Source organism: Tenebrio molitor, chromosome 1 (genome assembly GCF_963966145.1).
Source record: "Tenebrio molitor chromosome 1, icTenMoli1.1, whole genome shotgun sequence".
Lineage (NCBI taxonomy): Eukaryota > Metazoa > Arthropoda > Insecta > Coleoptera > Tenebrionidae > Tenebrio > Tenebrio molitor.
In genome coordinates, this window is record NC_091046.1 from 7325163 (window position 1) to 7350986 (window position 25824).

The 25824-nt window shown below is 35.2% G+C and overlaps 1 protein-coding gene and 1 long non-coding RNA gene across 9 annotated transcripts in view; one reads left to right on the forward strand and one right to left on the reverse strand.

Moving 5' to 3' along the window:
- The window catches only part of LOC138141518 (facilitated trehalose transporter Tret1-like), a 51455-nt gene extending 26094 nt beyond the window's left edge, over window positions 1-25361 (forward strand). For 2 of the 8 annotated variants that reach the window (XM_069062252.1, XM_069062245.1), the window contains exons 2-3: window positions 323-474; window positions 23760-25361. In XM_069062252.1, the coding sequence (XP_068918353.1) occupies window positions 23866-25287 (1422 nt within the window). In that variant the 5' untranslated portion in view covers window positions 323-474; window positions 23760-23865 and the 3' untranslated portion in view covers window positions 25288-25361. Of the gene's footprint in view, window positions 1-322; window positions 475-7302; window positions 7441-7531; window positions 7739-17029; window positions 17158-23759 lie in introns of those variants that run through there. The other 6 variants (XM_069062253.1, XM_069062246.1, XM_069062250.1 and 3 more) reach the window with 6 other exon arrangements.
- On the reverse strand, window positions 1368-3087 carry LOC138141541 (uncharacterized). The gene is made up of 2 exons (XR_011163182.1): window positions 1552-3087; window positions 1368-1476 (listed from the first exon to the last, which is right to left on the reverse strand). It is a non-coding gene; the product is annotated as an uncharacterized lncRNA (long non-coding RNA).
- Window positions 25362-25824: the final 463 nt, after the last annotated feature.

Genomic DNA, 25824 nt, shown 5'->3' on the forward strand with positions numbered 1-25824 from the left:
CAAATGAATATTTGACAGTTAAATTTAACCCAAGTAGTATTTTATTTGCCAGAAAAAGTGTTGTATTCGTTATTTCTGGTGCTTATTTGGTGCACAATAAGAAAATGAACGTTCATATAATTGATAGCAACAGCGTGATGATTGATGAAGAAATGACTAATACAACAGCCAAAGATAATCGCAATAATTTCTCGTTTTGTTGGCAAGCTGATAAAAAATACTACAAAAAATTGTAATATGTAGGTTGATATTAATTATGTATTTGAAAAAGTTGATACAAAATAAATTTATAATTTTTTCAATGATGTCTTTTGCTTTGTAGTTCATCCGGTCGCCTATCCTCGCCTGTTTTCAAATCTCGGCTGCGCCTCCTCGACAAGAAAACCCAGACTCGGACGAAAAAGATGCATTTTTTGGCCTTGATACACAAATAACTATTTCGGCACTGCTGTTTCCACCTTCATTTGCTCTCAGGTGAAAAAAATTATAATACGCTTACAATAAAAAAATTTAAAAATTGTTGTGCAATAATGGAGAAGCATTATCTAACTAAAAAATCTTGTTAAATTAACAGCAATAAAATAGCAGTAAAGACAATGTTTTTATTACTCCAAGCTCCCATAATATTTAAACTATTTAAAGCAAAGTATGAAAAAAGTCGTTTAGTAATAACTACTTAATAAAAGATGAAGAACCACATTTTATGATTAAGAAATTATTTTCTTTGTTAAAATAGCTTGCTCATCTCTGAAAGAAGAAATGGAAAAACTTTTAACGCATCGTTTAATAACTTTTTAAACACAAATTTCCGTATTTTGCTTATTTTCCAATAATTTTATGAAAGAAAATAGTATTAGATATGAACACTAAAGTAATAGTAGATTACATACCGAGGTGGAAAGTGTTTCATTCCTGTCGAGAGCTAAGATAGTTTACCAAGGCGTAGCCGAGGTGAACTAATGCTCGAGACAGGAAGGAAACACCTTCCTATCGAGGTTTGTATACTATTTTATTCGGAATCATTACATTTTTCGCAAATAAACAATTAATTTGATGCAATTTCATTTCTACCGTTTTTCGACAATTCGTGTACGCCACTGGAAAAACGTCATAACAGGGCGGAAAGTGGCCTATTACTGACCAAGAGAGGGAAGTAAAGATATAAAAAGGAATGGTTAACTTTCCGCCCTCGTATAAGGTTAGGAATGTGTATATTACAATACGATTCCGAATAAACGATAATACAATTATTATTTATTCAGCACCTATCAGCGCACTTTTACCTTGTCAGCAAAAATTCGATAACACAAATTTATCGGCTTCTGATTTTTCTTTAGTTATCTTTTTGCCCCAACCGATCAGTTGACTTCCTGTATTGCAGCAAACCACTTAATTTACCTCCTCAAATGTTTGCGTACTTGAGCGCTGATATTATGTCGACCTTACTGTGTAGATTTAATTTTTTTTTAAACACATCTGCAATGAACACATCAAAACATGCCTATAATGCTTGTACCAGATCACTATCTAATCAAAACTCAAATACATTACCTAGTGTTTATTCTTATAGAAAACTTCCGGCGCAGCATGAGCATGTGTTCGTTTCGGACAAGATTTTAGCACTTCCAAATTTTATCGCCCTTTATGGGGGTCGACTATCTTTCGGTGGGATTCCTTTAGTCATCCTCGCAATAAAAACTTCAAAGGTACCAATAGAACTCCGCCCGCTACCTACTTTTTCCGGGAATATTGATAAAAGCAGAACTAACGGTGAACTCTCGGCAGAGTGATTCTTGATTCTGTGCATTGTTGTCAAGTCAAGGACCTTCTCGCAGTTTCTCTTCAAGGAAGTGCATTTTATCGAGTGCGTAATCCCACAAGGAATTTGGCAGCGCCGAGTACCGTCGTTCAATTAGTACCGCCGTTTGACATCTGTTCTGGTGTCAAAACAAACGGACGTGGAAATTTACGCGGAAAAATATCCACTCACATAAATTAAAAGTAACAGGATAAAAACCCAACCAACCACCTTTCATGACTCGACCAATTATCAAACCTGATTAAAACAGAACTGCAATTAATAAGCTGAAAAAGTGCAGTACTCGTTATCCGTTATCAACGACATAACTAACTCCACTTTGGAGCGTCGCAAACAATTTTTTGCCGCATTTATTTGAACGCCGTGTCGTTCAGAAATCCGTTTATGCAAGAATTCAAATTAGTTTGAAAAAATGCGGCCTTGACGGGTTAATCACTTTATTAATATCTCCTGTTAATTCGGTATTCTTGGAGGTGATAATTTTGACATTTCGGTGGTTGCTGTCAAAACAACAACCGTTACTTCATAACAAAAACCAATAGATTAGCTTGTCGCCAAAATCTGCGAATTTTTTCCGTTCGGCGTAGTACGACCTGCTTAATTGGCGAAGAATGCGACTTAAGTCGATTCGGTAGGTTTCCACCATCTTGCATGATTTAGTGAGACTGTCACCGAGCGGAATGTTCATTGACATTTGTCACTAGCCCGATTTTGAACCAGTTTTTCGATAAATTAGGCGATTTTGCGATCGGTGACAACTTTACGACGGTTTTAGCTCTCTATTAAAATTTCTCGTTGTCGACAGGCCGCAGATGAGGTTCTTGTCCCTGGAGGAAACCTGGAGCACGTTTGAATTATTAATGAGAGTGTGGTATGTGGGGCAGTACCTACAAGGTATTGGTACTGTTGTGCAACGATTGACACCACCTTAACTGTAGACTCTTATATCACAACGTCGATGCATTTTTGCGTTTGGTACCTAACCTACCTTGAAATAGTTGCACACTTTTACTCTTTATCGCACGCATAGGTTACAATTTCTTTAATATCGAAGGGGGCCCAAGGCGCGCTTACGTACGTCGCGAAAAAAACCGTCTGCTTTCTAGTGACCTTTCCAGGTTTCTACTTGACGGAGATCCTAATTAAGATTAATTACTGATCGTGCTTGTGTAGTTTACTGATTTGCGATAGCGTAATTCGCAAATTCATCAATGTCTTGCCAACTAATAGGATCCCAACGTCGCCGAAATTGGTTCACTACCACTCTTGTGATCTTGCCCAATTGACCGTCTAGGACGCCGGCTTAATTTGGGCGATTAAAGGCAAAACCAGCGATTGTTTTCGTTGTCAGGACAAGAAATTCGGTGAGGGTCAACGAACGCGAGGAACAGGGTCCCTATCTTTTCCCGAAACGAATTTCCTGTTTTGGTATGTGCAACATTTTAATAAAGCTCTACATGGACAAAAACCTTAAAACTTTTAATTGATCTCGTCCAAACTGGATGCGCTGCAAAGGCGTAGTCTTTATGCGAGTGCTGCATTTTTTACCTTTTTCACTTGACGGGACGGACATTCACGCGATGCTTTCAGAAACAGGATCAAAAAAATTTATTTTCCTGGCTCGGAGGAATCTGGTAAATGTCACGAGAGCAACGAGGAAGGTAATCAACGTCTTAAAGAACGTGATGTACACCAGCGGGACCACCAGTAATATGGTCTTAATTCAAGTGAAATTAGGTTCACAATTTTTATATTTTAATTTTGTGTAAACTAAATACATTATATCGTTTATCTCTGTCTACATCGTTCAAATTAATACCAATTAATTAAACAATTTTCGAGTAAAATAAAGATAACTTGATTCAATTAACTGATTCTGATTAATTTAGGATTCTGATCTATCTGATTAATGGATCTTTTTGTATGATTTATTAAGCTTACAGATTATATACGAAATAAATTACATATCGTTATCATCGTTATCATTATAATTGAAAAATCATATTAAGCGTAGTTCAACTTTTTTACACTTTAGAATTATGCAGAAATGTTATTAGTTTTCTTGAGAAAAGAATAAAAATTAATTTTCTTTTCTTTTTTTATTCTGAGTAGTTTTGAATTATTTTTATTTATCAGAGAAATGGGCGTTTCATTTTTCTGGTCTTAGCAAAGTCAGCTTCCAATATACTGTGTGATTCAAGAACATTGTGATTAAGAGCGGCTGTGAACAACGAAAGATTTGAAAACTTATGGCTTTGACTCGAATCATTCAACCATAAATGTCATTATTACGATAATTGCCATTCATATGTAGGAATGAAAATAAGTTGGCGTTCAAGAGTCGATTGTGAACGCACCACTTGTCAGTAAATACCGAGCACTCAAAAAGAAAACAAATCAAGAATGCTACCTCATCTTTTCTTTTATCGAAATGTTTGTCTTTGTTTGAGTCATACGCATAATTATACTTGCTATGTACGGTCGTTTTATTGGTTGCCTACCTCTCGAAATACATAATCTATTATTAATTAATTAAGTATTAAGAATTAATGCTTTATCTCCAATGATAAAACCCATTTTATCACTTATTCTGGGATAATTGTTGCTTACAATTATAGTAAACGTCTGTACACTTTGCCGAAATCGAAAACTTGTTTTCTAGGTTAACAACAGCACATCGTTGATGTTTCTTTGACATTTCAGCGAAAAATCAGCTTACCAGTGACGTCGCGTTTGGCAATAAAACTGGTAAATTACCCATTCTTACGAATGTAAAATATTGCTCTTGTTTATTTTACAAATGTTCTCTATTATCTGATAATAATAATAAAATGCACAATTATGCCGCGTGATCAAAAAGGACTGTTTCAGTTGGCAATACAATTAAGAGCTTTTTGTATTCGGCTGTTTGCAATAGGTACTGCAATCGGATACGTCTTTTGACAGATATTTGACGTGAAATCAACAACGACAAAATTGTAGGTTATGTGTGTATAAAAATCAACGGTACAAAGAAACAACTTGAAATAGACAACCAGTCAACCAATAATTGGATTATAAATCCCATTTCGAAAATCGGTGCACACGAGTTCCCGTCAGCATAATATTTTATACCTGGGCTTGGACATAGGCCCTTTAATCCTGCACACGAATTCCCGTCAAGGCAAAAATGCACCACAAATTCTACACTCGAATTCCCGTCAGAAAAAAATATTGGTTATTGAAAGCACTGTTACGAAAGTAAGATTCAATGATGAATCTTCTATGTTCTGAAGTAAAAACCATTTTTGCGTTAAAATTTGGTTCATAGTGACAGTTGTTTGACGTTTATTAGCTGACTTAGCACAGATACGAAAAATCTGACACTGTCAAAGTCACAGCCGCCCCTTATCTAAGTATATAATTGTTGATCACAGGGTATTTGTAACTTTTTAAAATTTTAAACATTTTTTTTTGGTCCACGTAATGGTAAACAACAATGGTACCTGGCAACGGCTAGAGGGGTGGGTAAGTAAGGGATTGAAGCGCTCTTTTACCCTTGACGGGAACTCGAGTTGTGGATTATATCAGTTGATAATTACCTGACGGGAATTCTTGCATTACTTTATGACAAGAAATAAGTCAGACGGGAATTCGAGTGCGCCCTCGAAAATAAGCGATTCCAATAAAAATGTTGTATTGCAATGTGAAAACCATGGTAAATAAATAAATTTGAAATGGGCTGTCAGTATGAAGTCGTCAACAACCGGAAGTTACTCCAGTTATACCATTTAAAAGTAAAAATCAGTACTGCCAACTCAAACAGTCCTTTTTGATCACGCTGTAATTCTAAGATCTAAAAATCATGAGGTATGATTTATTATAAAATGGCGTTTGAGACCACAAATTGTCTACGCCCATGCATTGATCCCTTATTTGCACAGAATCCGCTACAACATGACCGATAAATTTGTAACGCTTGCTCTGATTTGTTTTCTTTTTGATCACATTGTACACAAATATGTAACGTAAAAAGTGAGATTAGATTTAAATAGCTGAGAGCTGATCCTGATGCTTTCACAATCACACCCGATATTTAATTCAATTTTAATTACCGTAGAGAATAAGGAACTGTTGTGACAGCTCAGACAATGTTTTTGTGCGCCACACGTTGTTTTTGTGACACAGCCGCTCTTCATCAGAAATGGTTTGAGTTATAGGGTAGATTTAGTAACTTTTCGTGTGTAATGCAGGCTCCTCTCGACTAAAAATTTAGCTTTGTAAGTTCGCGTTCTGAAAGGTTAGGATTCACATGACAGAGTTGATGACAAGCAATGTAAGGGAACATAATTTGTAATTAATTCTCACCACACGTGAGATTTACAATAAGAGGTGCGTGCAAGATGATGATCAAGAGATTGAAAATAAACGATATTTTAATGTATCAAGAAATAGTGTGGGATAGATTATCAATTTTAATATTTGCACGCCTTGATTGCCAATATTCTAATGAAATTAAAAAATTTAAAAGCAGCCAATTACGCAGTCTCGCAAACGATGAAAAATAAAAATCCAAATTACTTTAACAAATTCCACGGCCTACTCCATTTCGTTTTTATTTGATCACACGGTATTTGTCAATTTGAAGCAATTCTCAAAATTTTGGCGCCCCAAAACGTAAATGTCAAACGTCAAAAGTGACATTTATCACGTGAGCCACTAATAATCAACAGAACCCTAATTCGTAATTCCTTCAGGGTGCGATACTAAGGGTCAAAAATTATTGTGCCCTCAATTTTCTACAAAATTCGGTATTTTCCTCTCTCCACTTTGGCGCATTCACTCACGCAACAACTGCAGTGTATGCGCATACCTACTGCATATTCAACAAGAGGTTTGGACCGCTTCAAAATTACCGGTTAAGATTTTTCGACGTTGTTATTTCCGATAATGATAGGCTTTAACGAGAAGAAATGGAGGCGGCTACAAATTTGGAACTGGATCCGCAAAACATTTTAAACGATTTTCAAGCCAGTGTTCTGCAGATATGCAGATAACAAAGAATTGAACTGTTTTAATTTTGTAATCTTCGAATCGCCGATGGAAGCAAGATAAATTATGATCTTATTGTTTACGAAACTACCGCTTTCACAAGCCTTGAGTTCTAGGTTAATCCCTTTTTCGAAACGAATTTTACAACAGTGCACACTCTTATGGAAATTTTCTTCGTCATCCTTCGATAAAAATGCAAAATGTCAAGTGCAAAGTAACGGCAATAACATCCGACCAGAATCCGACAACAGTTCTCGGAAAAAACCACAATAAATAATTAATTCTTTTATTCAAATTGTGGATGATGCCGATGTAATTTTTGTCCCATGAGAATAAAATTTGAACGGTTTCGAACAAATGTTTATTTGGATCGACTCCCGACGAAATGTGGAGAAATCGGTGGCGTGAGCATCCCCTGGCAAAATCCAATACGTCACTTGCACTTGCGCTTTCGACCTGTTCCAGAACTTCCAGATGTTTTCCAAAACATGGCGAGCTGGTAATGTATCGTCCTGGGCCAATGGCTAAATATTTGCAGAAGGACGCACGAAAGTCCTTAATTTAAGAAAAATTTACACCGCTTGAAGTAGGTATGTTATTGGTGTATTTTTGTACTAGATTGTTTAGATTCCTTCCCGTTATCACCCAATATGTTCGCGTCCTTTGATTACCCACAGCATTATCGTTTCCGCCCAGAGAACAATAACACACTCATCAATAATTTTACATGAAAATTATGTATAACTACCTGTGCTGATCAATAATTTGCTCCGAACGCATCAGTTACAATCTACAACGACCATGAGCGACACAACAATCTTTATTTGATTTGTGCATAACCATTGTGCACAGTACCAAACTACAGTGCCCCTGGACCATCCTTACCATGTATGTATTTTTTAAAGCATCGTAAAAGATATTTATTAATTTTAAAAAATTGTTGCAAATAACAATATCTTTGCATTTTTTTTCAAACGTTCAAATTTCTTTTTAACACTTCAACACTTCGATTACAAAGAAACAGAGGGTGTGGAAGGTTTTACAATTTTTAGCAACACCTGATACCCGGACAACCCTCCCATTCATGTTTTCTTAAAATCCATGGAAGTAGAAGTTTTTTTTCGAGATATTGTACGATACTATATATAAGAAAAACCCATCACAGTTACCAATGAAAAACTTAACTGCGCGTCTTAGCTTCATTCATGCAATTTGTAGGTAAATACTTATTATTAACTTCACTTGTCATTTATTTTGTTTATGATTTAAAATAAAAACCATCTTGTGCGAATTGTAAAACACGCAGTATTAGTGCATAATAAAATACTAAATGACAGTAGTGACGTTTCAACTATGAACTTATATAAGACACTGACTTTTGTTTTTCATATGTAACTTTGAAAATTATGATGTATGTCACAAGCTACGACGGAAGTGACAGTAATGACGAAATAATCACAACCGCAGTTCATTAATAAATAATTAATGAAAAATATTGATAAACTTATCAGTTTTAGATTTAGTTTGTGAGTCACACGAAATTAGCGGTTGCGGTCAATGGTTTATAGCTAAAGCATATTTACTGACGTTATTAATAATATTTTAAATTTACTAGGACAGATATACTGGAACAAACACCCAATTAAATTAATGGCGAACCACAGTTCCGTTTTTATTTCTGTCATAAAATAGTTTGTCACATTTTCAGTTTGTCAGTTTAGTGAGCATCAGTAAGGTGGTTGGCTACTGCTCCCATAATTCGGATCATTTCCGCATTATCCATCGATCTCTGTGAGTGAGGCCCCCGCCTGCGATCTACAAGAGAAAAATGGGCGTGGAAGTCGTCGAAACTAATTGCGAGTGTCACATGCGATGGCATAAAAAGATCTTGCAGGAAATAGGATAGGAGTTAGGGGTCTAGAATTGCGACGAGTTTCCTGGGCCCCAAAATTTGAGGGGGCTGCGTGAACGAGGGGAATAAAGTGTTTGACTTATATATGCAGTTCATGTTTTCGCACCCTTCGCACAAAGCGATCCCTCAGCTCGAAAATTTTAAAAAGTAATCTGTGACGTACCGACAAGTCATTCAAAAACGCTTTGAATAATTTTCTCGTTGAAGAAATGACAACACAGGACCGGTCGAACAATTGCGGCTTGGGTTTGATGAATTTGGGCCCGTAAGATCGATGGCCGAGGGGTTGGATTCAAATTAGGTCAGGTTGTGAAGGTTCTACGACCTTTTATACTTGAGTGATGCGTGTAAAATAATACAAATACATTAACGTACTGATAAGTGTTAAAATGGGAAAATGTATTGTGAAACGGTTCTTTTCCAGTTTCTAACAAATTTAAAAAACACTGGTTTTTATTTATGTATTGGGATTCATAAACAATGATAAATAATGGGGACCGCAACGTATAAGTTCATATTAACAATCAACAATAAAAATTCCGTTTCGTTTGAAAGTATCAGATAAATGGTTCTTTACGCAACAAGTGGAATATGGACATTATCGCATGCCTGTGAAGTTTACACAATGAAATCCTAGGACGGGTTTATGTAATCAGGTGTGATAATAATGTATAGAGGTCTTTCAATCTCTCGTGGGTTTTGACCTTGGAAATATCTGCGCGAAGGCGGAGCGATAAACCACTGAAGAATTGGTAAATGAAAACTGAAAACGTCAACTATTTTAGCCACGATTTAAATTTCAAAATTACAATTTCATAATGACACAAGATAATGGTTCTTCTACATACGTCTTTTTTGACTTAAGTAGCTAAATCTGGTAATTTTAGTAACTTTTTTGTTGTGATTTAAGCTTTGATTATTATTATTAGACAAGAATGCCCATTTTCTCTTATTCCATAATTTAAACGATATTTGTCAAATATTTGTGTTTTTAAAGTTAACTATCGCAAAGTAAGGTTATTTTAATACTGAAAGAACTTTTTGACGCTTATATGTAATAGGTTTTGTCCATTTTTCTCCTTGATTTATGAATACAACCTACATTTAAAAAAACCACTGTTTTGTGTTGCTTTGTAATTTTTTTTGGCATTTTCCAAAATAAGTAAAAAAGGAACTAAAAACAAAAGAATTTTAATTTTGCAGTAATTCAATACAACAAAAATAGAATCCCTTTTATATAGTTACTCAGGTCAATAAAAAACGGACTATAATATAATATCCCTTTAAAGAGAAGTTACAGAGTCATCTGTTATTTTAGTTCTCATCCCTCAAAAACCACGAGTCGAGTGTCAGTTGCTATGTATTTATTTTTTCCCTTTTTACAGCACGGTGTACGGGAAGTAAGCAATTACCTGTCTAATGTGCTTGAAATAAATTGGACATATCGCACGGTACTTAATAAAAATTATTTAATTTTGAGATATGTGAATTTTGAATATGTACTATTCCGGACACGGATTCTTGGCCAACATTTTTTAGACATTTCTAAAAATAATTATGTAAACCAACCATTAGTGTCATTAATAAATATCAATTATTAAAAATCACTTTGAAGTTTTTCTTTTGACATCAAAAAAGCAGGGAAATGGCATTATCGAGTCAAAAGTTGGGTTATATTCAATAAAGGCCAGTTCACACATATTTGCCAGTTAATGTCAGTTATGGCCAAGATTCCGTGGCCGGAATAGTACATGAAAAATGCAGTGTTCTGAAAGTTCTAATAAACGTCGACTAAAAGTGTAAATTAAACTACATATCAACATTTCTCAAGACTTTAAAAATACTGTAGAAGCTAAATGAGTACTGTGGTCTGGAGTAGGTACTCGTACGGAAACAGAATTAGTTAAACGTTGGTAAATTCCGTACGGTGACAGATTGTACGTTTTTAAATTCTAGTTCCAAAACATAAAGCAGTGAAAAATACTAAACTCTCCTTCTCAATTGTTTCACGTTATGTAGAAAACCGTTGTATCCCTGCAGATTAATTCCCGCCACACTACTCTCTGGGTCTGTCTTCTGTCAAAAAACGTACAATCTATCAGAGTACGGAGTATACAGGTCACGTTTTATTTTTTCCGTTTTTAATTCTTGTTAACACGTCGGAGTATATTAAAACAGCTACAACCTCTTGTTTCTTTTATCTTTTAATTGAAACAGAATTATGCTCAGATTCCAGAGGATCAGTTATTGTTACCACTGTGTTGCTATCCGAGCATAACGGTTGTTTTTAATAGAAATGGAACGAGCTATTTTATCTGTGTTGCTTATAGGAATCTCTCCAGTTAAACTAGTAAATTTTGTTTTGTCGACAACCTGTCACCAAACAAATCTAACACAGATTGTTGCTTAGATTTGCAAATGTGGTATAAATCTAACACTAAATTTTTCTACACCCACCCAACTCCCAAATATTAAGTATTGTCAACTTTCTTTCTCTTTATATGCAAAAGAGCAGGTACATAGATAAATGTCAAGAGCATGCGACATGTTCACTGTCAAGTACAGGTAGTTTGACGTGGTAGTAACAAATTAAATAGGACAGTATATGATTGTGATCGATTTAAATAATTTCAATCATACTGAAGGTTTAACGGGGCGAAACATTCTTTGACTTGAACTTTTTAATGTGTGTCATTTTTCGATAAAGTAATGATAGATGTTCATTTTTATGGAAGTGTCAAAGAGACACAGCACACTTATGCATGTAATTAGATGTATTTATGGTGAGATTGCGTACCACGTGATGTCATACTTGACATCTGTTGTACAGTAATTATGATTGTCGCATGATTTTTTAATTATTTCTCAATAGGTAAATCAATCAGGGAATGACGATTGATTTAGATGATGCTTTGTAAAAAATTCAATAACAAATTGTCCTACCGAAAAGAGCACATAATTCTTACTCTATCGCATTCCTGACGTTTCGTTCGTTAAAACAAACTCCTTCAGGCTAGAGCAATAAATTATAAACTTATTAATATTAACTTATACTAATTAATTTACTGAAACTGCGGTACGAGGAATCGCAATAAGTATTCACGAGTCACGTTCACTTGAAGTGATGCATATGATGGTAATAATAAAATTTGTTTTTTCCCAACAAGTCTATAATTTATTACTGTGAAGCAAACAAGGATCATAATTACAAATGCATGCAGGGGAGCGAAACAATAAAAAGCATGTCTGGAAAAACAAAAGGCGCACGTGGACTGAATCTGGTTTTGGAGGTTCTTAAAATGGTATCTGTCAAGATTACGGAAGTTTTATGCAGGATTGTTTCCAATATGAGGGTACTAAACCTTACTAACATAAGGAAAACCTTAGAAGAAGAAATACTAACACGATTCTTAGAAGACCGGCTTGACTTTCAGTTTCAAAAGGTACAAATATGTAATTGATTTTCATGTATGTAAAAAGGTATTTGTGAAAAAAAAAATACAAAAATAATTATACAAGAGAAAGAGCAGCTGTGGAAAAGAAAATTTCTGATAATGTGCTGCTTAACTTACTAAACTGCCACTTGTCAATTTTGACATTTCTAGAACCCATTTTCGAAATGGAAAGGAAGAAAATGGTATTAATGAATATTGTGGTAAGGTGGTAAGAGGTGCTAAATAAGACAGACAGTTAACATATTCAGCTCATCAAAAAATTTAAATATGAGAAAAATTTTCATTTAATTACTGTTTATAAAGTTTTAACAATTAAAATGTAGATACTTAACTGACAATAATAAAACTGCACAAATCTAATTTTAAGATATTTAATTAAACATCTATTTTTTGTTGTTCGTTTTTTTGTGTAGTTGAAACCAGATTTTTGATTATATTCAAAATGTTAACTTTCAGTCAACGTTCTTTTAATGTTGTTTTTTATTTGCTTATGTTTCGCCTCTATCTGCTTTCCTATAAATTTTCAAGAGTTTAAAATCGGGAGATCTTGCTGGCCCTGACACTTATTATTCTACCCTTCCGTCACTGACTCTTTCCGCATTCCAAGTTTACTAAAATATACAATAAAATTTAAAAAAAAATTGTTCTCAATTGGTTCGGCAATTTTTTTCCTATTCATGGCTTAAGACACCTTTGCAACATGATTTTTTTAATTAACGTTCAAGAGTGCAAATTATGCATTAATAAGTCCTCGAAGAAAAATTTATAATATGTACATTCACAAAATTTTAATATTTGCACCTCGCATTACAAATACATAACATAAATATTGCAAAACTAAATAAACTGACGGTTAAAGAATGGAAGTTTTTTCTAGGCAGACATTGTAAGCTCACAGAGAATTCAAAGAATTTAGTGATAAAATATATTTGCGAACAAACGACACTATCACATTATTATTGAAATAAAAACAGAAAAGCACAAAACACCTGCACTGTCAAAATGAAATTTTGAACAAAATGTTGGTTTTGAGTGAACTACTTGGTAAAAAAAAAAATTCTCTAGATACAGCCTGTCCCAGAACTGCCTCCCCATAGAAAACAGGCATGTGCCGACAGAGGAGACTCCCAAATGACTAAAAAATCGGACAGGTTGGTAGACATAATTATTGATATGATGGCAACAATCAGCAAAAAGTTTACTTAGAAAATCCCGGCACCGCAAAATTGCGGTCATCCTACCTTGATGGTGCTCAACTCTGATTGCTCAAGTTTAGGATGTTTTTTCTCGATTTTAGCTTGAGATAGGATTTTTTTTTATTAAAATTGAAAAAATCACATTTACCCAAATACTCCCTTTTTTCTCTGGGGAGGCAGTTCTGGGCCACCTGTACAGCCTCCACCACTTTCAAAGCTAAATTTGATACTCACAATAAAAACTTCAACCCAAAATCGTAATTCCTTTTGGAAATTCACAGTGTATTTGACAATATTTTAAACAGACGAATAATTTAAAAAATCATGGATATCAAGCAAGTAATATAAGTACTCTCGTGTCAAAAATAAATTACTCCCTAGGATTAGGGATATTCGTTACTAGGTTGCCATAAATTAGGTCAGGTTGGAGGCTATGTGGTTTCTGGTGACAAACAAAAGATATCCCAAAAATGTAAGGCAGCAAGTTAATTGTAACAGTTGCAAATGAGTAATTTCTCTCTAAGTGATAGATGATTTTTCGTTTCACAATCAATTTTGGTTACTGGCGGCATATTTATTTGGATTTAATCTCTCAATTCAAAGTAACCAACCTTAGACATGAAAAACGCTCCCTAAAAGTTCGAATTCTAGGGAGTAATTTATTTTTGACACGACAGTAGTGAATTAACCAACCTAACAATTACAATTTTATCTTTGACAGCCTAAACGTTTCTTGAATTTATGTAAATTCTGGTTCCAAGTACTTAAAACAAATAAAAAGAAGCTCAAACAAATATCTATTGTTATTTTCAATGACATCCGTCCATCCGTGCTGTCAATATGACAGTATGTTGGAATCACTTGCTTTTCAGTTTAGCAATTTTGAATTTCCTAATTTGAAAATTTACCTAGACCCGGCAAAATGACAAATTCAAATTATTATCTATCATTTCTGACAAATCATAGAAAATATGGATTTTGAAAGGCCTGTAAGGGTTTTACTCTCGGCGATTGAGTTGATTGAGATTGAGTTCTTGTTTGTTGTTGGTGTTTCAAAAAATATAAATTTACATTTACCATAACCCCAATTTCTTGTTTGACACTTTTTTAACTAGGCGTTCCTCTGAACACTGGTTATGAATTTGTGCGTGTCATATTCGTACAATCCGTAGCAACATATTAAAAATGACACTGACAGCAGGGATGTCGTTGAAAACAACCATAGATTTGTCAACAAGAAATAACTCCCTAAGATTTAGGGATATTCGTCACATACTAGGTTGCCATAAATTTGGTAAGGTTGGAGGCTATGTGGTTTCTGATGACAAACAAAAGATATCGTAACCATGTCAAAAATTTTGGTTAAGTCAGCTTGTATTTAAATATTATTAAATTTTAAATTTAAATTCCTGGTAACAGTTGCAAATCGCTAATTTCTCGCTAACTCATAGATGTTTTTTGTTTCACAATTAGTTTTGGTTTCTGGCGGCACATTTAGTTGGACTTGGGCAAAGAATCTCTCAATTGATAGTTGACAGCATACGTCAACCGTCAACATCAATGGGTAACCAACCTTAAGCATTCAAAATTACTTTTGAAAATTCTAGATTCATAAAAACATGAAAAACGTAATTTCTCTAAAAGTTCGAGGACAAACAAAAAAAAAATCAATTATTCGTTAGTTCTTTGCCATCTGTATTTTGACCAAAAAATAAATAAAAGTTAATAATAAGTGTAAAAATTCAAGATTCAACCGAAACAGAATACATTTTAATAAAAAAATACAAAGTTTAAACGCAAAATACCATTACCTCAAATACATAACTTTTACGTTACAAAAGATTTTCAAAATGGCGCCGATGTGGGTGTGTTACATCACTGAGCCATTTAAAAAAATCAACTTAGCCTTGTATCTTAAGAATAAATGAGGTTAGAAAATTGAAAAAAATCTCAGATGATAGAATTTAAACACTTCTAAATGTGTGCCAAATTTCAGCGAGTTCTGGTAAACCGTTCTGGAAATATTTAGCTGTATCCATACTTTTTAGCGACCTGTATATTTTTTTTATTTTGAATTCCAGAACATATTTAAATTGGGGATTTGGAGGGTACTTCAGTACCTACTAGATAAATGTTTCTTACATCGTAGTTGGCTGTGATTTATGATATGCGTATAGATTTGCCGCCTCTTCTGGATTTGTAAATTTGACATTTGACAGCTTACACTTGTCACTTTGCAGTTTTCATTGTTCATTATTTTGCAAATGATTCATAAAGGTGTTTTGAGTTAGCTAAGAAAGCAAAAGAATCTTTTTCAAAATTATATCGTACACGACATACACGTCAACATAAACACTTTCTGATTTTAGCAACAAGAAAAATGACTTATTCCCTAAAACAGGATACATTTATTGTAATGTATTATTACAAAATAGAGTAGTCCACAATGACGGGTGTGTTAGTGTTGTTATTTGTGCTATTGAATCTTTTTTGTCATTTTTCAAAAAAATTTTAATCAATCAATCGAATACTCAATTTACCGTTGTATTTATATTTTTTTATAATATAGTTACACTATGTATTGTAGGTGGCCAATTACACAGCCAACTACAATATTTATAATAACTCTGTATTATGTGGTACCAATATCAGCTTCTGATTTGAAAAATACAAATTTTATTTGCATTAACAATATTCTTTAATCTTTATTGTTGTTGGCTGTAAAACTGTAAAGTCGTCATTCGATTATAAATATAAAAAAATGAGGGTACCACTGGTTCCACTTTGTGTGTTTTGACAGTAACAAATCTGCTTTTCGACAGTTTTGTGTCTAGAAGTGGGCAAGAGACCGCACTTGATCGCATCCGGGTGCCAATGAAACCTGTATTCATTATTTTAAAGAGGTCTGCAAAAAACGCTTTTATCAGTGGGGTTTCGCTACATATGAAAGGTCGAGAAACGCAGCTTTTTATCGGGCGGTGATACGAGTTACACGTTTCCACGTGTCGGTCATCGCTTGATCGTTATCTTTAATGAGTTCTTAAATTTGTGCCACACACTTTCGATTTTCTAGCCCATTTAAGACATTGTGATCTGGGGTACCGTTACCGGAGGTACTCCGCCCAAGCTGATGCTGATTTAAAAAACGCTCTTGCAACAAATTAAAAACAAAGGACTCGTACGAGCAAAAGCGTGGCAAATTTAAATGAGACTCATTGTATTTGTTACATGTTACAATTACTTGCACTAGTGATATTGTTGCGTAGTTCGACTACCACACCTTGATATATTGCAAATAATCGGCCAATAAATTAACTTGGCTCTACTTCCAACAAGCACTCTTGTGTTCCGACACTTTCTCACTGCTCCAACATACTAAATCTTTCCGATTGTTAAGAGAATAGACTTCAAAATTGTTTTCTACTCGAAACTAGTCCACATTTGTCACAGTAAACTGGCCAATAATCACAGGTTAATGATGATAAATTGGAAACACTCTAAGATGTTGCAAAATCGTGTACGCAACAACAATTTTGACTACACTTCTTGATCATCACGTCATCGCAGATACAATTCATTGTTTTTGTGCAAGTGTTACAGTACCACCAGTGTAGGTCTGTAGGTGCTATTTCTGATGTGCGGTACCCTGTAGTACTGCTTCAACGGAAATAATACAGATCAGAGTAAGAGTCCCAGAAGCTTTTGAGAAGAAAGCAGCATTGTAAAAATGACGACAAATTAGTGGTATGTAATTTAAAATTGCAACCTGTTTTGCATTAAAATGATCTGCAAATTTTTTAAACCACGATTATTCCAACTGCTCGATTCGTTCTTGTAAAAGCAGTGCCAATGGCAACGTTCAGACTTAATTATCGAAATGACAGCAATCAGTAGTACGGGCTTGATAACCATGACATATGTCATAGCCTACTCCAATTTAGTTTTTTTCGGTCACATGGTACTTACGGCGGTTTCCCTAACACAAGGAACTAAATTATGTTCCCTACTTAAATTTATTAGTGTGATTTGTCAGGCTTTACAGATCGCCAGATGCCCTCTCACCAAAAATGGTTGTAGGTACTAACCATCAGATAATTAAGTAATATAATATTAATTGTACTTGCAGTATAGTATCGGGTGTTCATTTAAAATTCCGGTCAAAGTTGGCGTTGAAGAGTCGATTGTGAACGAATGCATCAGCTAATTCTACTCTCATAAATAGTGTTAATCATGTAGAATCTACATCTACATTGTAGATGAACGAAATTACTTAAAATGAAAACGACAGAACTATTGCCTAATATGTTTACAATTTTCATTTAGATTAATGACGAAAAAAATACATTTGTTCATTCATCTATCATGGCAATAATATTGTTCGCTTTTATGACTCAATATTAAGACCTACACGACTCTCACAGAGAGATCACAACTTGTAATCAATAGATTTTTTGTCGAATTCATGTTTATATTGCGATTCACTTTATTTCTGAGCCAAATTTTGATAGTCTTTGCTTCATGGCCGATACGAAAGTTTGCTGATACGCCCATGACTGATTTTCGAAGAAGGTTCCATCACGTGGCCTTTGTAGCCTTTGTCAGTACTGCAGCCAAAGCTTCAACACTTTTTTCCCTACGACATTCTTTTAATATTTATTAACATTACAGATGCGCGTGGTGGTCTCTCTGGACCCTAGGGACATGTTCTGAAGCTTCTTAAGTACACTCTATGGTTTGGTTATTGAGTGTCTCGGCTACAGTGAAAAAAGTTTCATCCGGACAGAGAATTTTCAGATGTTTGCCATCTGTGTACAGTTGTTTTCATTTTTTCTCCTTTTCTTTAGAACAATTACAATGTATTTTAGTATATTTCTTGCAGGTGTTAGTCTTAAATATGATTCAGGATATAAATTTCAGAGAATTTTTTATTTCAGTTTTCTAATGGTTGTGGATAAGTATATGAAAATTTATGTGGCAACTGTGTGGGTGGGGATTTGACATTTGTATGACATTTCATAAGCGTGCATTTGATTTTTTATACCATCATTGCCCATTGATGGCACATTGATTTGACAATTTTCAAAACTGCGCGACTATGAACTGTCAAATAAATGTTAACTCTATCCTACATATTTGGCACATAAATTAATTTATTTTTGACACGATGGGAGTTACATGAATGATACGCGATAAAAAGTATAACGGCGCGTAAAAATTCATCATGTCATTAATCTTAAAAAAAATCGGTAATTCAGCAATAGTAAACACTCGTATATCGAAAATCCATTCTAATAAACATCAAGTGAACAACCTGCGCGTAGGACTACAAGTGGAGCGAATTGTTCTGTAGAGCTACCAATGATATATAGTATAATTCAGAATAAGTGGCATCGCGGTAGGCGTTGATTCTCTAAAGTGAGCTTTATGTTATGTCAAAAAATTTAGTAAACATGTGAAACCGTCATTACTTTATTCTGAGGTTATGCGTTACATAATTTTGACATGGTTTTCACCCACAACAGAGATAACCCCCAGACAAATAATACACTTTTCATAAATGAAACAAGGAAATTCCAAATACTTATAACAAGAAAATAAATACAAAACGATTCCAGTGATAATATCAAGGCCAAATTAAAGGCGAAGATTACCAACAGCATCGAAACTAGGGTATTATTAGCAAGAGTCTTGCTGCCAACGTAAATTTGAATTTCCAACGCCTACCGCGATGCCACTTATTCTGAATTATAATATACATAGGTACTTTACATACTGACGCGTTTAGTATTTTTCATTGCGTTATGTTTTGGAACTAGAATTTAAAAACGTAAAATCCATCAGAGGATGGAGTTTACTCGCTCCAGTGACGTATTAATTAAATAAAGCTGTGTCAAGATTTTGTGGTTGTCTTGTTTCGTGCAAGTAACGTGTTTGCTGATTTTGAAAAAAGACATTGTTAACGGCTTTTTCTAAATTAGAAACATGAATAACATATAATCTAAACGAATTGAAGTCCGAAATGGTTCAGATGAAAACAGAAATGAAAACCGACTTAAAGTCCGAAAAGGCTCAGATGAAAACAGAAATGAAGACCGACTTAAAGTCCGAAATGGCTCAACTCAAAACAGAACTTATGACTGAATTTCAAATCCTCTTACAACAAAATGTGTCGCACCTAATACATCATAAGATCAAAAATCTTCTTGAACACATTGCTAACAATATGCGTTAAATTAATAAATTTACCACCTCACAGTTCAAAAATAAAATATCTTCTGTTGATAATAATTGAACCAATTCGGTTATGATTGCTTTCGCAAAACTGAAAACAGAACTCAATGAGAAACACAGTTAAGTTGTTGACAGTTGTTTTAAAATTGACAGTTAGCAAAATCAATTAAAAACAAACTTATACAGGATGTCTATAGTCCTTTTTTTAAACAATTGTCAATGTCAAAATTCCTTCAAAGACAAGGCTGTACAGTTGCGGACACGGAATTTTAGACGTCAAATTTATGTCAATTCAAAAAATGTCAATGTAAGCCACGCTTTATTGTCATTATGATTGACGTTTGAAACTATTTGACATTTCAAAGTTTATTTTTGGCATGTCAGTATGATAAAAATTACAAAAATCGAAAGTGGGGTCAGTTGCACCTAAAGCCAGTTTTACATTTTTATGACAAATCGTCCATTCGTTTCAGAACATCTGCATCGTAAAATCTCCCTAGATCAGGTTTGAGGTTATCTCAATAATTTTCAAAAGTCAGAAATTTTTCAGATGTAAGCAAATTTTATACATACCAAACGACAAGAAATAAAGACGATAATGACTCTGAAAAAGACAACTGAACATATTCAGTAGCCCAAGCGCATTTACCTCAAAATGACTGACATACAATTGACATTTATCTTTGCCAAACTAATAATCATCAAATAACTAGTGGCTCATACGAACATGACAACACTTTGACGGTTGTTTTAAAGAAAAAATGAAATTTACGTATAAATGATTGTCGGGTCAGCCAGCTTTGGAAAAAACTATTATTGTGCCGCCTTTTTGAAACAGATTTTAATTTATTATTAACTGTCACTTCTGACATTAATGGCGTTTTATTTGCACTTTTCACAGGTAATAAACACCACCATCTGTATTTTTCAATACAAATTGCAAATTAATACGTTCGGTTTTAGAGCTAAACAGACTGGCAAAATTTGTGAGGGTAGGTATAGCCAACTAACCAGAAAATGTGACATTCAGAAGCAAGCCGGACCAGACAATCATTTACAGATACCCTGTATGTGGCGTTTAATGTATCCGTCAAGTTGGTATTTATTATTGAAAAGGTACAATAACGAAATCTTATGTGAATAGTTAACATCGCTTTTATAGAGCAATTAGCGTTTCAATTGTCAAATACGTGTTGGATGACAAAGAAAATTAAAGAACAATTTATTTCTTGTTTCATTTAAAAATTATTCCTCTGTAACTATTCGACGAGTTACTCTTGAATTTTAAAGAAAACAGAGGTGCGTTCGTAGTTTACATTTAAAAAATGAGTAATTTCGATAAAAGTCACGCCACAAAAAATTAGGTCGCAAATGGATTATTCATACCATATTTTTTTCAATCTTTGCGATTAATGAAAATCGCCTACTCGGTGCTGTCGGTTTACTATAAAAATTCTGGCATTGTTTGATATTTGTAGTAAAATTTTTTGATAACGAATTTTATTGTCCATTTTTTAAATAATAATAAATATTTAATGTTGCATAGTTATTATTGTTGTAAAAGTACTGATAACACGAACATTTCCTATATTTTTTATTTCGACACAAAGATAAGTACTTATAGTACAGTAGAATGTTTGTGAGTCAAGCCGTACAATATTGGAAAACCCCAACAGATTATTTATCTAAAACGCTTATCACTACTAATCACCACCACAATTTAACTATACATCCAGATTTATTAACCAGTATCAGTAGTTGGACACGACGTTGAATAAAATTAAAATTGACTACATTTCTAAGTTTTATTGCAGGCAGATGCGGCTCAGAATCCCTTGTCGGTCATTCTAGCCGGGCCAAGTCCCTTTTAAAATGTGCGTTCGAGTTCTTTATGACGAAATTGCGTTACTTAATTAAGTATAATTATTTGACGACCGCATGTCGATCGGGCAGGTGTCTTTCACTCTTGTTCGTTGTTGAATGTAATCGGTACATCGGGACCCAAGGCACAAGTCTAATACAAGATGACCTCCAGATCCAGGTCCCTTGACATAAAGGTTGCTTTATGGTCTATCCACCCAAGACGACTTTTCTACGCCGCGTTTTAAAACATTTCCCAAACAGTAAAAAACGTGACAAGTTAATTTTTCCAAAAGTAAAATTTAAAGATGTGACGTGATCAATCCATTTAATACCCCACTAATTGAAGATATTCTATTTTAACACCTTCGTCAACAGTTAATGAAAGCCTTAACGGGGGCAGTACGTTTATCCGTCTTCCCAATTAACACCCACAGAGTACACTATTCCAGTTTTAGAAAATGAGTTTTTATTTTTAAAATTCCAACATTCTTCTCAAGTTTAGACAACTTATCGTCTAACTGGATACAACTATTTTTTTTTTTGTTGTCTGCAATTTAGTTTACTTAACAAATCGTTTGAACCCTCAGGCAACATTACTCCACTTTCCTTTTAAATTGTGTTGTGGCGATTGTTACATCGATCTCTTTCATACCGGATTTTCCTGGAGATTGAAATAGATAATCTAAATAAAGATACTGACAACAAGACGTAGGAAAACAAGATTAACAGACAACAAGGTACATTTATGAAAGTAAAGTCAATAAACAGTGGAATTAAATGGAGATGATTGGTAAACGATTCAAAAATGTTTCCTTATCTTTATTACCCATGGTATATGGTAATTACAGTGAAGTATTTATTACGGTAGTCGAAAATGTTATGCAACGATAAACGAATGCATTTTGTTGTTGTTTTTGTTGTTGTAAGACCACTAAAGATGTCAACAATAAAAATTAAGTAAACATTTTCGACTCAATTCCAACAAAATGTTAAGAAACTGTACTGTCCGTCCTTGTCTCCGCGGTCGCTGTCACTGTTGACGTTTGCTGCATGTCGAATAAGCACAGACATGCCTCAATATTTTTGGACCAGATCACACAAACTCCCGACGGCATCAATTTATGGTTCCAAAAGTTTCAGATAGACCAGAGATAAAAGGATTTCAGTTTTTTTCATTAATTTTTTGAGAGTAATCTAATTAGTCATGTCAGTTTTTTGTTTCAAGTCGGTGAATGAAATCTGGCGCATACGAGACGTCAATTGAATCCATTAACTGTCGCTAATGGTCCCTTTCAATCACTTCTGGTTTAACCGGAAGCGACCTCAATTTCTTTTCTGCACTGCGATATTTGAAAAATGAAGATGTAACAAATACCTAGTAGCAAGCGGTGTTAAAACAAGTGAGAATCAATTACGAGAAGACAAGGTCTCTCTGAACTGGGCTAATTACTTGCGTAAGGAAATTGGTTACGACGTGATAAAAATATGTAAATCGACAATTAGAGGAAAGAGAAAATGAAGAAAGAGTGACTGTTATGCAGATTAATTTGAAACGTTCATTAAATAATAATCACGAGTTGTTTCTAAATGACATTTAAGAATTTATGACATTCGCCCGCGTCGCAGTTTATCCGAATTTAATTGCGTTTTTATTGTCGGATTTTTTACGGTACAGGTGCCGCCCTGTAAATTAATAACATTCTTGAAATTTCCAAATATGCAATCTATTTAGTGGTACTTGTAATTACTCGGTGCCGGCCATGACACAGAAGGCGTTGTCTGACATTGTTTCTGAATGAACTTGCGTTATGCACGTTCATTCTCATTGCAGAATGACGTTGCGGCTGTGAATGCGCCTTAACACTATTGTCACACCGATACGAATTAAACTGAAAATAAAGTGGGCGTTGCCGGTACTAATTTTGACAGAAAACTTTCAATAAAAAACAAAAATTACCTACTGTTACGCAGTTTTCAAGAACTTTGGAAGTACCGATGTTACACAATTACCTACCTGGATGCAATTTCGTAACGTTAAAAGCAATAATTTATAAAATATGTATTTGAAAATAAAATTAATTGGGAATTTTTGTTTTGTCATGTTTGTGTATTCTCGTCTCATGGGAAAGAAAATCAAGTAGGTTGAACTGAGATTGTCAAAAATAATCTGTCAAATTTTGAACTTTTGAATATGAGAAATAATTGTCACTTTCTGGTTTTATTTCTTTAATAACAGGTGACATTTGTTGCAGAGGGTGCGACCAACGATGGTGATCAAAGCTCAGCTGCCCCGCATCTTCACTAGAAGATTGAAAAAACCAGTGAAGTCAAATGAGCGCCTCAAATTGACTTAGTGAAATGAGTGGATTGTTGGAAGACCAGCCTCAGGAGAGCGCCCCCCAGGAAATCCCTGCCGATGAAGAGCTTGCACCCAAAGTACGCGTGACGAAAAAGCTGCGAAAAAACAACATCGTCCCTCAGCTGCTCGCCACGGGGATTGTCTCATGGCTGGACATCCTGGTGGGGTACGCGTCGGCATACTCGTCTCCGGCCGAATCGACGATGATTCGAGATCTGAACTTGACGAAGAGCGAAGCGTCTTGGATCAGCAGCCTCCTCCCGATGGGCGCTCTGGTGAGCAGCCTCACTGGAGGCCCCGCCGTCGAGTTCTTGGGCCGAAAGAAGACCCTCATAGTGGCCGACACAATATTTTTGCTCGCCTGGTCGATTAATTACTTTTCCCGGAATTATTGGTCTATGTACGCGAGCAGAATCCTGAGCGGATGCAGCGTGGGCATCACTTCCTTTGCTCTTCCTGTATATTTAGCGGAAACCCTGCAACCTAAAATAAGAGGCAGATTGGGTCTTTTTCCCACCGCATTCGGCAATTTTGGCATTTTAATCTGCTTTATCTCGGGTAGTTTTGTCGAATGGAGGGGATTGGCTGGAATTGGCGCGCTTTTGTCGATTCCGTTTCTGGTGGCGATATGGATCGTTCCGGAGACGCCCAGATGGTACATCTCGAAGAAGAAGAATCGGAGGGCGAGAGTGTCACTCCAGTGGCTGAGAGGGAGCAAGTGCGACGTCACCAAAGAGATCGAAGAGCTTCAGTACGTCAAGAATAACGACAAAGCGACGTTCGCGAGGTGGCACTTGAAGGTGTTCATGATAGTTTTGGGCTTGATGTTTTTCCAACAGTTCAGCGGCATCAACGCCGTCATCTTCTACACGACGAAAATTTTCGAAAAATCGGGCTCGTTCCTGGACGCGTCCGTCTGCACGGCCATCATCGGCATCGTCAACTTCGTCTCGACGTTCCTCGCGGCCGTCGTAGTCGACAAGTTGGGGCGGAAGGTACTCATGTACGTGTCCTGTACCATCATGGCCTTCATGTTGGCAATATTAGGGGTTTACTTCTTTTTATTGGACGTTAAGCACATGGACCTGAAGTTAGTAGAGTGGCTGCCTCTGTCGTGTTTCATTTTGTATGTCTTAGGGTTTTCTTTCGGCATGGGACCCATCCCCTGGCTCATGATGGGGGAGATTCTTCCGGCGACGATAAGGGGCCAGGCGGCTTCCATGGCGGCAGCGTTCAACTGGACTTGCACTTTCGTCATCACCAAAACGTTTCCGCTCTTTGTAGATTCAGTAGGCGCGCACTACGCCTTCTGGTTCTTCTCCGTGATTATGATTTGCTCACTGGTGTTCCTGAAGCTGTTCGTACCGGAAACGAAGAAGCGGACACTGGAGGACATAGAGAGAATATTGTCTGCTAATTAGGACGCTTAGCATGCATGATTACCCGCTGTATACATATCCATTAATTGCAAATAAATCCGTTGTAAGTTGCAGCATCAAGGGTGTTTATTCAGAGTTTGCGTTGTACGGAGGGATTTCGGTTAAATCGAACTGACAAATATCAAGAGATTTGTTCGGAAGAAATGCATTATTCAATTCGAGCTCCTTTGAATAAATTAAATGATGATGTGGGCAGTGAGCGGTAAATTTTTTTTAAGTTGAAAAAGTAGAAAAGTAAGCAACATTTGCGATATAAATCTTGTCAAAAACAATGAAAAAATACAATATAATATAAACTAATGGCTTAGTTTGTTTTAGTAAGTGACGAAGATCATAGTGACAAAATGAGCTTTCAAGGTCGTATTTTACGTGATGTGTATTTAATAAATAATTATTTTGCGCCTGCGGCTCTCTACGGCACTGGTCACGAACACACTGCATAATGTACCTATTATAATTGGTTAAGTTAGTTGTATAAGATTACTTAATTAATTTTCTTTTCTTCTGTGTCTTACCAAA